Raw genomic sequence first — 13922 nt, 5'->3', positions numbered from 1 at the left:
AAATCACTCCTCTTTGATCGGCCATCAAAAGTTCCAAAAGGCTTCAGCAAAGGTTTCCCCCGTCACAAGGAGAAACTGTCAGCAACAGCTCTACGGAAGTCAAACCCCACAGCCCTCGTAGAGGAAAAGGCATCAAACTGCTCTCCAGGCCTGTGGCCCTTCTCTGGAACAAGTCAGCCCATGGGGGAGAATTAACCCCTTCAGATCGTCACGTGTGCTCACAATGCAGCTTCTACACTCAGAGGGCATGGCTCGTTCTCTGCCGCAGTCTGGTCACGCACTCACAATTTGGAAGAAAGAGAAAATCTCCCTCAGCACCTCCCAACTTTCCTCCTTCCACTCTGCCTGGTCCCTCCTTGCTTACCACAAACCCCATGGAAAGGGAAAAAAACGGTATGACCAGGAAGGCTCAGGCCCACACCTACGACCAAGTGTGCAGCCACTGCCACAGGGGAAGCTTGCCCTGGCGCTATCTGTGCATTCTCGGGAGGATGACATGCCCATTGTCATCTCTTAGCTGAGGACAAAACCAGGCCTGCTGGACTTGGGGTCAAACACGCTGCCGGAGTCCTAGCTTTGCTCCTCCTACTGTCCAAGGGGCCTGGGCTAATCACAGACCCACAAGATTGCGATGAGGGTCAAATGAAATAATGGTCTGTATATGATAAATCATAAACCTAAAAAGTGTATTTTTTATATATAAACTGGTTTGTATACGATAAATCACCATGCTCTAGCTCCCTGAAATTAATTTTATTTGTCTGAACCACAATTAGTATTGGGTAAAGGAGCAAGTAAAGAGTTTTTTCCTTCTTTGCACATTAGGAGAATAACATATAAATGTCACATGGTCTTTGAGTCCTGAGAACTTATCACATGAAGGATTTGGTTGGGTTTGGGTTAGGCAGACATAAAAATCAATCCTGTGACTAACCTGAAGTAAGGCTGTCTGCTCTACTCACAGCTACTGAGGCAAATGGGCTATCATCGCCACTGGGGTAATGACATATTTTTTGAAAGAACCTACACAGAATACATGGGCTGTAAAAGATATACATTGTGTTTAATACTAATACTAGAGGAAAAGCATGCTTGTTTATCTGTTCATTCATTCTTTTTTATTATTATTATTTTATTTTGAGATGGAGTCTTGCTCTGGTCACCCAGTCTGGAGTGCAATGTCGCAATCCTGGCTCACTGTAACTGCCGCCTCCCAGGTTCAAGCAATTCTCTTGCCCCCTGCCTCTGCCTCCCGAGTAGCTGGGACTACAGGAGCATGCCGCCACGCCCAGCTAATTTTTGTATTTTTAGTAGAGATGAGGTTTCGCTATGTTGGCCAGCCTGGTCTCGAACTCCTGACCTCAGGTGATCCAGCTCCTCAGCCTCCCAAAGTATGGGATTACAGGTGTGAGCCACCAAGCCTGGCCTTATTCATTCGTTCTTTCAGGAAATATTTATTAAGTACCTACTATGTACGAGAAGTTGGCATGTTACTTTTAAACAATCCCAGCTTCTTAGAACTTTCAAAAGTAGAGCAAACAAAAAAGCACCTTTTCAATTTTTCTTAAACACAGATTTGTAAGAAATTCAAATATACAGACAGGTCTTTGTTGTTCCCATAAGGGAATGCAGTTTAAGCTAAAATACCTATCAACGGAGATGGATTGTAAATACTTAAAAGCTTGGCACCAGAAAACAGGGGAGTGCTCTCAGCCCCATTGTTAATTTGAGAGCCAGTGTCCGTCCATTGTCAAAAATCATCTAAATGATCCCATCTCCACCTCTGATGCAGAGAAATCCATAGCAGCAGAGATCACACAGGGCAGCATTGTCCAGCTACGGGGAAACTCGGCCCCACTCTCCACCCTTCTTGAGCCTGGGACTCGAGACTGGGCTGGACACGGTGGGGGCAGGGCCGCCTGCTGTGACCAGCGTCCGTGGAAACTTGCAGCTGGCGAGGCCTTGATGTAGTGAAGCCAGGCCAGGAGGGGCAGGCGAGGGGCACTGTTGCCTGCATGGTATGGGAAGCTTTTGGCTCAAACAAGTGCGTGGACCAGGGACTCGGGCAATCCCACTCTGCCTGGTCCCTCCCTGCTCACCGCAAACCCCATGTAAGGGGAAAAATGATATGACAAGAAAGGCTCAGGGAAATACCTACGACCAGCTCCTTGGGGTCTTCCCCAACAAGTTGAACTAAAACATCGGGGAAGGAGGTAAGGTCTCTGAGAAGGGTCTTGAAACACGCTGGAGGTTATCCATGCTTATCTGCACCCCCTCATGCAGGCAGAAGGTCCCCATAGAGCCCTCAAATCGCCTTGATTTCCGGAAACCTTCAGCCTCACACCATTCCCCTCTGTCCACCATTCACTACAAATCTATCATAGAACAATCCTCTTCCGTCTTCTTGAACCTAAACCCAGGTCAGTTGAGGCAGCAAGATCCTATGACATACTCTAACGAGTGCCAATTTGTAGATTACCTGAGGATTGATAAAATGTCCAAAACGTCTTCTCGTTCCTTAAAGAAAAAAGCTGTCAGTATGACAGCATGCTGTCATTTCTACTTGACAACCATGCATGCACTATGAGGCCTGCCACCACGACTAAAGCAGTGTTGAGAGAAAGATTGTCCTGGAAGCCATGGAGTGTGTGTATTAAATGAAGTCACACGTCCTCCGTGAGGTCAAGGCAGCCAGGGCAGGGACCGCTGCACCTGCAGGGTGTTGCGTGCAGGAGAGGGGCGGCCTGACGGAAGCTGAGCTCGGCCTGTTCTGAGTAGGGGAAGCCACTCCCCATAAGACGGGGAATCACAGCTTCAGCTCAGGCAGCGGGAGGCTGGATGCCCATCTTATGTTGTAACTGTAGACTTCTTAAAACTCTGCCAAGACTCTAGCAGGGTGGCGGGGCGGGGGGGCAAGGCCGAGTCTAAACTGAAGGATATCATTTCTGGTTTCAAGAGATCATTGGATAACCCCAGGAATGTGGTATGAAAGCAGGTCAAGTCCAACTTTCCATAGGACACACAATTCCTGTTGCAGGCAGAGGGCAGGCATGGCCAGGAGGGGAGACACCCAGGGGCCCACCACCATCACCACCAGCGGGAAAGGCCTTGTCAAGCAACAGAAATATATCGTTCTCTGTATATATTCTTTGGCTTGCAAGTCAGCCGTCCAGCCAGCACCCCGAGCGGGTGACTGCCCGCGTGCCTACCTTGCGCCGGGGCGCCGGCTTCCTTTGGGTTTTGGTTGCGGGCCTGCAGTTCCCAGGGCGCTCCATTCCACCATTCTGCTGAACAGAAACTCCTTCCTCAATAATCCCACCGGCTGGGCGGGCGGCTCAACGCATCCCAGGTACCAGGGTTTCTGACATGCACCCAAGGAGCAGCAGCTCCTGTTCTTGGCCCGTTTTACCCATGGGGCGAATGCTGTTCATTTCACAATGGGGCAGAATTTCCCCTTTTAAGGAAAAGATCTTCCCTGGGCAAGAGCCAGTCGATTGAAAACACTCTCAGCCCAGGAGAGTGTAAGTACCCAGCAGCGGGAGGCAGACTTTCATTTCCCTGTTATTAACGGATTCCAAAGTGAGACTGGGAGGTTGGGGAGGGTGGAAGGGAACAGTTGAGTGTTCTGCTGCTGCAGGGGCCTGCCCCTCCTTGAATGATGCCCTGGGGATTAGTGAGTTCAGAGAATGGAGAAACCCAGGGGATCCTTAAGAGGGGAGTTCACAGGGACAGGGCGGCAGGAGGTCGGTGGAGGTTGCTGAGCTCTTAGTTACCCCGACTCATTGTGTCTCTCTAATTACCACTTGCTCTCAGAGTGCAGTGAGCTGATATCCCAATAACACCTTTGTTCTCTCCACCACCTAATGCTAGCAGCAATTTAACAACAGAATCCAGTAAAACAGCTTTACAGAAAAGCTAAGAAAGTTCTGAAGAATGCATACTGTGCATCTAGAAAGGGCTGAGAATAGTTTACCTTCAATTAGGACCATTTAAGATATTGTTCAGCTTGCACATTAAAAAACAACAACAACAACAACAACAACATTCAAAACAACGTCTTATGAATGACTCGACTCCACAGTGGCTGTTTTATTTCACTGTGTGGATAACTTTGAAGGTCAAAACACTTTTTACCATTTATAAGTACCTCAGGCCCCCAAACTACACTTAATTCTGTTCCACACAAAGCCAGTTCTTTTTCCTGAAGAAATCACCAGCTTGTCAGCGTGGGGGAGAAACAAGAGGGAGGATCAGTGGGTTTGCAAAGAAAATGTTCACACTGTGGAGGTTAGGAATGAGTCCACGTATTTGGACAGGTAATGTTTCTTTGAATGTTTTAAAGGCAAAACTAACACTGAAAAAAATTCAAAATGAGGTTACTTCACTTACGGGAGATGTAACATTAGAATGAAAACCTCTGCTTACCTGGTTAAAGGTTTTCTTCTCCTTGTACATTTCCCGAGTGCTTCTTCTTTTTAGGGAACTCTGAAATAGATCCAAGTGACATTCTGTGACCAAGGGCTCACACCTGACAGCCAGCATTAGCAAATGTCGTCCCCACGGGTGAGGATACACACAGTGGACGGAGGCTGTTTCCCACCAGAATCAAAAAACAACTTAGAGTCAATGTGTAAATGCAGTTGGAGAAATTGGAGGAGGTCTTTGAATCTTAAGATTCTTAAAATCCTAATTATTGTATTTGGCGTATTCCTTAAGTATTCAGTTTAATGAAAAAGGAGAGTGGCTGGGATAATTTTAACAGTGCAGAGAAGGCAAGAAGAGGAAGAGAAAGGCAGGAAGTTTGGGAACAGATAACTCATATTTCTGGAGCTGGTTCACTTTCCAAATCATGTTTTGTTTGGGCTAATATGAGAATTAATTGGTGTTTCCTGGCCAGGTGCAGTGGTTCATGCCTATAATCCCAATGCTTTGGGATGCCGAGGTAGGAGGATCACTTGGGGCCAGGAGTTTGAGACCAGCCTGAACAACATAGTAATAAGACCTTGTCGCCGCAAAAAAGATTTTTTTTTTTTAAATTTTCAAATGGAGTCGCCCTGTCCCCAGGCTGGAGTACAATGGCGCAATCTCAGCTCATTGCAAGCTCCGCCTCCCGGGTTCACGCCATTCTCCTGCCTCAGCCTCCCAAGTACCTGGGACTACAGGTGCCCACCACCACATACAGCTAATTTTTTGTATTTTTAGTAGAGACAGGATTTCACTGTGTTAGCCAGGATAGTCTTGATCTCCGGACCTCGTGATCTGCCTGCCTTGGCCTCCCAAAGTGCTAGGATTACAGGCATGAGCCACCATGCCCGACCACGCAAAAAATAATTTTTAAAAACTTAGCTGGGTGTGGAATCGTGTGCCTGTAGTCTCAGCTACTAGGGCGACTGAGGCTGGAAGACAGCTCAGGACTTCGAGGCTGCAATGAGCTATAATCAGGCCTACATAGCCCTGTACTTTAGCCTGGGCAACAGAGCAAGACCTTGCCTCAAAAATAAACAAACAAACAAACAAATAACTGGTGTTTCCTGAGTGGCCAGATAAAAAGTGCTATGAAGGAAGAAGAAGGGTGCCCCTTGTTTACAGAGAAAACCTAACTAGGTAGTGAAATTCTCAGAAAACTCGCCCAATTCATGGCTAAACCTCCATCTTAAAGATCTTACAAAGCTCGTAACTTATTCCTATGTGAAATGAAGGCCTTGGCTGTGTCCTTCAGTGCCTGGGAAACCTGCCTAGTTTTACATTATAGACTCCAGGCGAGAAATTGCAAATACATCTGAAAATACAAACAGAAGTATGAGGAAAGGGGCCTAGGGGTGTCTGCAACAGACTAACTGGGAGATACGCCAGCTCCTGCAAAGGGAAAGTGTGAAGGCAGAAAGAAATGAGGAGTGAGAAGCCTCCTAGAGGAGTATGAACGGATTTGTAGCCTCTTAATCTGCAAAGATTAAGCTAATCCTGAGGAAAGCTGGAAGGAAGCAGGTGGGGAAGCAGAGCTCTGCTGGCCCCAGACCTATAAGGCAAGTCTGCAAAAGGAAAGAGATTGTCCCCAGCACCCACCTCCCTCCCCTCTGCACCTCCACCTCGGGGTCCAGGACCTCATCCGACATCTGCTCAGAGCCCTGACTTGCTCGGCTTTATTCCTGGGTGCCCACTCTGTATCAGAAGAGTTTGCAAAGGAGGCTATATGCAAGTCACTTACATCGCAGTTAGAACTTAAGTTCATCAACTCAGTACTGTTCACATTTTAAGTGTCTCACTCTCAGAATGCCAGCCCTTGACATTTATTGGAAGAATCCTAGGTTAAGAAACAGTTAAAATTCTAGCTGCCCCTTGGCCTCTAGGAGGCTGGAGACCCGGAAAATATAAAACAGATAATTGAGAGAAGGCCCTCAGGGCAGAGGGCTGAAGAGGGCCACAGAATCATCGTGGAGCAGGGGCGGCAGGCTCCCTGACTAACAAAGGTGGAGGGAACCCCAGCTGCAGAAGGCTTTATTTCCTTTAGCCTTTTCGGTAAAGTGGGTCACACTACGAAGAGAACCAGTCTCCACCAACAGGTAAAGGTAAGCCTGTCTTAAGGACAGCTTGAATTTCTCCACTCTTAATAAGGAAGTTCACCAAGATTTTCACCTTCATGCTTCAGTTAAGAAGTTTCTTTTGTTTGTTTTGAGACAGAATCTTACTCTGTTGCCCAGGCTGGGGTGCAGTGGTACGATCTCGGCTCACTGCAACCTCTGCCTCCCTGGTTCAAGCGATTCTCCTGCCTCAGCCTCCCAAGTAGCTAGGATTACAGGTGCATACCACCACGCCCAAATATATATATATATTTTTTTTAGTAGAGATGAGGTTTCACCATGTTGGCCAGGCTGGTCTCGAACTCCTGACCTCAGGTGATCCACCTGCCTCGGCCTCCCAAAGTGCTGGGATTACAGGCGTGAGCCACTGTCCCCGGCCAGAAGTTTCTTTTATTTGAATGAGCTGAGTGAGATAAATCCTGATGATTCAGCAGGCTCTCTCCCAAGCTTTAACCTAAGGGACTTAATTCCAGAGCTGTAATAGCAATCAGGGCCCGCAGTGAGTGCAGAGCCTGCTGTCCCTGGCTTTCATCACATTCTCCCAATGTACACAGTGAAAGAAAACTAGAAGTAAAATGAAAGCTAGAACTGGAGACAAAATCTACGCAGAATCATGGGCTGCTGCGTTTCAGGCTGGAGGCTAGAGCACATTCTGGGTGGGAGCCCTTAGATGGACTCTTCTAGCCACCCCTACCCACCCCATGTCTCCCCTTCCCTTGCTGTTGGGCTGGCAACTGTAGCCCTGAGTCCTGCCATCCTTCTAGCAATTCACGGAACAGGCAGGGAGTCACGGGACGCTCCTCCTCCATTCACAGTGGCAACTAGAACAAAAAACACTGCAAGGGTTAAAGTTTTAAAGTTAACCAGAGGCCAGGGGTGGTGGCTCATGCCTGTAATCCCAGCACTTTGGGAGGCCGAAGTGGGCAGATTACTTGAGGTCAGGAGTTTGAGATCAGCCTGGCCAACATGGTGAAACCCTGTCTCTACTAAAAATCCAAAAATTAGCTGGGCGTCGTGGCTTACACCTGTAATCCCAGCTACTCGGGAGACAAAGGCAGGAGAATCGCTTGAGCCCAGGAGGTGGAGGTTGCAGTGGGACAAGATTGTGCCACTGCACTCCAACCTGGGCAACAGAGTGAGACTCCCTCAAGAAAGAGAGAGAGAAAGAGAAAGACAGAAAGAGAGAGAGAGAGAGAAAGAGAAGACAGAAAAGAAAGAAAGTTAGTTTAGTTAACCAGAAATCTGCAGAACCTGTATGAAGGAAGCCACAGAACACTGAAGATCAACATAAAACAATGCTTAATGCTGCCTAATGGGAAGACCTTGTTATAAAGAGACCATGTTTCTTCCAAACCATTTTGTAAGTATGTCATTTTAACCAAATTCCTTAAAATACACACACACACACACACACACACACACACACACACATTCAAAAACTGTGTGTATGTGTATTTATACATACTTTTCATGTGTTTGTGAGGGTGGTAAGAATGGACACAATAATTAAAAAATTCATCAAGAACAGAAGTTGGCAAACCATAGCCCTCAGGACAAATCAACCCACAGCCTGTTTTGTAAACAAAGTTCAATTAGAATACAGCCTCATTTCTCACTGGCTATGGCTGCTCTGCACTGCAAGGGCACAGGACAGCACTAGTGACAAACTGTTCGGGCCTGCAAAGCCTCAAACTACTGACTCCGATTTAAAAAAATAAATTGGTGAAAATTGCCAAGAACACTTTGAAAAGGAAAAATAATGACAGTATTTGTGCTATTAGATATAAAAATACAATGGTTCGGTGCTGGTACAAGAACAGACAGATTAATGAAACTAAACAGAAGGCTCACAAATAGATTAAAGAATACATGAGATTTTAACAATTGATACAGGTTATATTTTGAACTAGTGAGGAAAGGATGAACTACTTGGTATGTGTTGTGAAATAACTATACACATTGTGAGATGAAAAAAGATAAGACACATACTATATCGAGATAAATCTTAGATGAATTAACATTTTAGATGCAAAAAAATTCATAAAGGCATGAGAAAAAAAATATGAACTGATGTTTGTTCTTGGAGTATGGCCTTTATAAACACAGAAACAAAAGCATAAACAGCCAGAGAAAAGACTGATAGATGGGTAAGATTTTTAACTTTAAAAAAAAATACATCAAAAGAAACCACTTATATTATTAAAAGGCAGATGACAAACCGGAAAAAAGATTTTTCTAACACATGACAGACAAAAGAGTAGTATCTTGCAAGCAACACAAAACACGTCTTAAAAAAAATAAACAGACGGCCAATAAACACAATTACTGACAATTAAAACAAGTTTTTTTTCACTTAGAGATTTATAGATTCAAAAAAGTAGGGTATTCAGTGTTAGCACGAACCCAGCAAGACGGGAGCTTTTGTGCAGAGGAAGGGGCGGGAGAAACTCGCCGCCTCTGGGGTGGGGGATGGTGGTGCAACTCGGCCTTACAAAGGCATAGGTTGAGAGGCCTAATTCCACCTCTGGGAACACACCCTAAGGACAAGAGACAAGCGCCAAGATTTATGAATGAGAATGCTCTTCACAGCACCTTTTATCATCGTGAATACTATGGAGGTATTACAATTTTTTCCTTTTATTTTACTGTATATATTTAAGATACACAACATGATGTTTTGATAGGCTCATCTCAGAATACACATAGTGAAATGATCACTGCGGTTAGGCAAATCAACATAACCATTATCTCATACAGTTACCTTTCTTTCTTCTTCTTATTTTTTGTGGTTAGCATCCCTAAAAGCTATGCTCTTGACAAATCACTAGTACATAATACAATAGGACTCATTTTAGTCCTCATGCTGTATACTAGATTTCTAGATACAGTCATGCTTTTGAAGACTATTTAAAGATATGGGAAATGCTTACAACACACTATGAAGAAAATACAGGTTACAGACAGCATATATTTAGTGATCTCAAAATGCTTAAAATATATTTATACTTAATACATAACATGTATTAAATATATATATTAAATAATATTAATATATAACATATATATATATATATATATGTTAGGAAAGTGGCCTGGAGCAGGATACCCCCAAATGTTAATGGTCATCATGTTCAGATGACAGAATTACTAGTGATTTTCACTTTCTTTTTTTGTGGCTTTTCATAAATGATCTACAGTAAGTATTATTTCCTTTAAAATGGAAAAAAAAAAAAGGTCAGGAAAATAAAACTTGTATTTTAAAGATGTCAGAGAAAAGAGACTATCACAGATCTCCTATGTGGGCTTGCAATAACGATTCAATGGAAGTTATTCACCAATTTCTTGGGTCTCTTCCCATAAGCTGATATTGTTTTCATCAGCTTGGTCCTTCGAGTATAGCCTATGCATATGTGGTTGGTTAACAAGACCAGGAAGGCCCCTGAGGGTTGGGGAAACTGGCCAGGTACCCCACTGCATTACACATCTCCAGGCATACGGTCCCCTTGGCCACGTGCCAAGCAGTCATGAGGAACAATCGCTGTGCCTCCAGCACGGAACCATGCAGGCTCCTCAACGGCCACCTGCCAGGGTCCTGTCCAGTGTAAAGTGCTAGATGCCACCGAACCCTGGGTGAAGTAACCACGGGTGTAGGACAATTTGTGTGCACATCAGTCATGCCCAGTTTATTCCTCTGGATGCCTCAGAGATCCAATGGAGAGTCTCTTCCAAGGAACAATGAAGGGAAGAGGTAAATGCAGACCATTAAATAACATGAACCCTCCAGTGGGGCTTTGCCTGGTGACTAATTCTACTCCCTCCTTTTAGCCTGATCAACTGCCAGCAAATCAACTGCATATTCCTACTGAAAAGAAAAAAAAATTAAGTTTGTGAATCCAAATTGAATCCATCTAAGGCTGATGCTTTGCTGAGTACTGAAAATGATTAAATAAAATACGAAGTAAGGCAATTATTTGGACTTTCATGTCAATTCTTAATGCTTCCTATTTTAAGTTGGCCAATTTCTTCCAAATAATTTCAGAAAAATTAATAAGCTCTCAATTGCTAAAGTGTGTCAGAGACAGACTTTGAAAGTCTAAATTTTAAAAAAAATTTAGATTGGTCATAAAAGGAGACAAATAAAAATTAGGATGCTGCAAATTGTAAGTCAGTATGGGGACGAGGATGTAGACGCAGACTGATAATTTTCAGAATTCTTACAGATTCTTATTATTTAGAAAGTTTGTAGGTTTCTGGGGGGTAGTTTATAGCACACACAGGGATAAAATCAGATTAAGGAAACGAAGGTGCAGAGGTCTTCTCCCTTTTAGAAGGAAGTTATTAAGATTCCTTTACTCATATTAAATTGGTCATGGGAACTCACACCTGTAATCTCAGCATTTTGGGAGGCTGAGGTAGGGGGATCATTTGAGGCCAGGAGTTCAATGTTGCCTGAGCAACATTGCAAGACCCCATCTTTATCATATAAAAAAGATTATTTTCCCCATATTAAAGTTGTCATTTAACTGCTAGAAGATGTGAAGGATGTGAATTAATCAGCCTCTCGTTCAGCCAGAAACACTACATCCTAGCTGGAAGATGCCTCCTCCTCCTCCTTCCTCTTCACTCATCCCTTTATTTTATTTGTTTTTATTCTAAATATTATGTCATAAGAGGTATTATTTATTTATGTTTTCACCTATCCCTTTAACACTTCCGGGGAGCCTGCTTCCTTTCACACCGTGGAGCTGCTTGCTTCACCTTGCACTGGAATTTCACAGCAGGACCCAATAAACACAAATCCCCTTCTCAGACCCACTGGAAACCCTCCTTAGCCATAATGCAAAGGAAACCCTTTCTCCTTGGCCCCATGAAGAGCACAGTAATGATCATGATATTAACAACTACCATATATGTTGGGCACTCACTCATGCCAGGCACAATGCTAAACTCTCTTTACCCATCTGTTATGGACTAAATGTTTGTGTCTCCCCAAATTCATATGTGGATGCCCTAATTCTCAATGTGCTGGTATTAGGAAGTGAGGCCTTCGGGAGATAACTAGGTTCCGATGAGGTCATGAAGGTGGAACCCCCACAATGGGGTTAGTGTCCTTATAAGACGAGGAAGAGGCACCAGAGCTTCCTGTCTCTGCCACGGGAGGACTCATCGAGAAGGCAGCTTTCTGCAAGCCAGAAAGAAGGTCCTCACCAGAACCCAACCCGACCTTGGACTCTGCGGCCTCCAGAACTGTGAGCAATAAATGTGTTCTTTAAGCCCCCAGCCTGTGATATTTTGTCACAGCAGCCCAAGCTGACTAAGACAATATCTAATCTAATTCAATCCCGACAAGAGCCTGGGGACACGTTATGTTATTACCACCGCGTAACAGACGAGAAAACTAAAACACAGTCAAAAGTGGGGTACTGTTTCAAGATCCCCTAAACTTGGAGATGGGCCACCAACCTGGGCCCAGCCCTAAGCCTACATTCAAGCTCACAGCCCTCAGACCCTCAGAGCCACCTTCCAGGGCCCTCATAGCCCAATCGCCCATATTTGGGCTGTTTTCTGGTTTCTTAGCCCCAGATTGCCAATTTTTCTCATCCAAAAAATCTTTGCCTTTCTTTAGCGAAAGAGCACAAAGGACTATTCTAGGAATGGTTACAATTTGCTACATTCGCAGGTGCCTGATGGCTATGAAATAATATTTGTTGGCACTGATGATTTCTCGAAGGATCTGAGACTGCAGACAGCAGAATTCCTTATTTGGAAAAGCAAGACAGAAAACTATTATTAGAGGACAAATGTTGTAAGTAAATGAGGGAAAGAAGAGGAAAATTACACTGAGACACTTTGGCTAAAGAAGAGTGGAAACATGAGCCACAGCATGGTTCAGGATTCCCAGCAGCCAAGTCAAAGAGTTTGGGAAGGCCCCAAAGGCAACAGCCTGTCCAGCAAGTGGAAAGTCAGGGTCACCAGGCCACCTGGGATGGACACAGATGCGCCCAGCACACCCCCCAGCAAATGCCACTTTCTCCTGGAGGAAGAACACTGCACATGCAAACTCGGGAACATGACATACATTTGCTTTGCAGTATGAGTTGGTTGGCTCATTTTAACCTTTGTGATACGTACCTTGAAGCCTAGTTTTTGGAAAAAGCTAGGTATGTTTCGGCTAAAACATACTATCACATAGTACTCTGAACTAAACACTGCAAAATAAACTAAACCAAAGGTAATGAAGTAAAACTGTAAATTACAATGACGGTGCAAAGAAACATTGAAACTGATGACCATGACAAAACTATAATGACGACTGCACCCAAAACAAAAGTATCCTTCCCCCAAATTGCAAGAATCCCAACTCTGTGCACATCCAGGCAGGCACTCAGCAAAACCATGGAGCATGGTAGGAAATATGGAATCAGAATCATACATTTGAGAAAAGCCTACAGATGAGCCCGTGGGCATTTACAAAAGTTGAAAGTCTGTAGAAACATATGACATTTGCCTGTCAAGACTGAATACAAGGCTGTGTCTTTTCGAAAATAATTTGTTCCTGGCCTGGCATACTGGCTCATGCCTGTATTCCCCACACTTTGGGAGGCCAAGATGGGTGGATCACTTCAGGTCAGGAGCTCAAGACCAGCCAGGCCAACATGGTGAAACCCTACCTCTACTAAAATACAAAAATTAGCTGGGCCCATGTGCTGATGCACACCTGTGATCCCAGCTACTCGGGAGGCAAAAGCAGGAGAACTGCTTGAACCTGGGATGTGGAGGTTGCAGTGAGCCAAGATTGTGCCACTGCACTCCAGCCTGGGTGACAGAGTGAGACTCCATCTCAAAAAAAAGAAAATAATCTGTTCCTGCCTCTGCCATTGGTCTAATGGAAGGAAATGTACCAGTCCATCAAGAGAGGCAAATTATTTCCTAGTTTGATGAAATAATGCAAGAGAGTTAGAACTACTTTGACAACAAAACAAAGCTAAAAAATCATACAAATAAATGATATATTAAAATGTTGCCCTCTTTTCAGAGAAAACCCATCATCAGTTTTTCAGATGCATGTAATGTGAAAAAATATTTAACTGTCAAAGAGCACATAAGAAAGTTCTGAGTTACTCTTGATACTATTTTATACTAATCTGCCAGCGTCCCTACAGACCCTCTGATTTGACTTTCAGTATCATTCTAATTACAGAGTACACCATTACAGTAGCAAAACTCTGTATATACAGCTGTCAAAACTCAGTAAACGTGAACTAAGATCTGTGCATTTCTGTCCATGTGAGTTTACTCAAAAAATATATAAACAAAAATTTAGCTCTAGTTAACAACGTGTAT

The 13922-nt window shown here is 44.2% G+C and overlaps 1 protein-coding gene across 1 annotated transcript in view; it reads right to left on the bottom strand.

The window, feature by feature from the left end:
• The window catches only part of MTCL1 (microtubule crosslinking factor 1), a 123953-nt gene that overhangs the window by 49231 nt on the left and 60800 nt on the right, over positions 1 to 13922 (bottom strand). Inside the window, exon 4 of the mRNA XM_026456009.1 lies at positions 4426 to 4485. Within this exon, the coding sequence (XP_026311794.1) occupies positions 4426 to 4485 (60 nt within the window). The remainder of the gene's footprint in view (positions 1 to 4425; positions 4486 to 13922) is intronic.

This window comes from Piliocolobus tephrosceles, chromosome 18, assembly GCF_002776525.5.
Source record: "Piliocolobus tephrosceles isolate RC106 chromosome 18, ASM277652v3, whole genome shotgun sequence".
Lineage (NCBI taxonomy): Eukaryota > Metazoa > Chordata > Mammalia > Primates > Cercopithecidae > Piliocolobus > Piliocolobus tephrosceles.
This window is presented reverse-complemented; position numbering and strand designations above follow the sequence as displayed.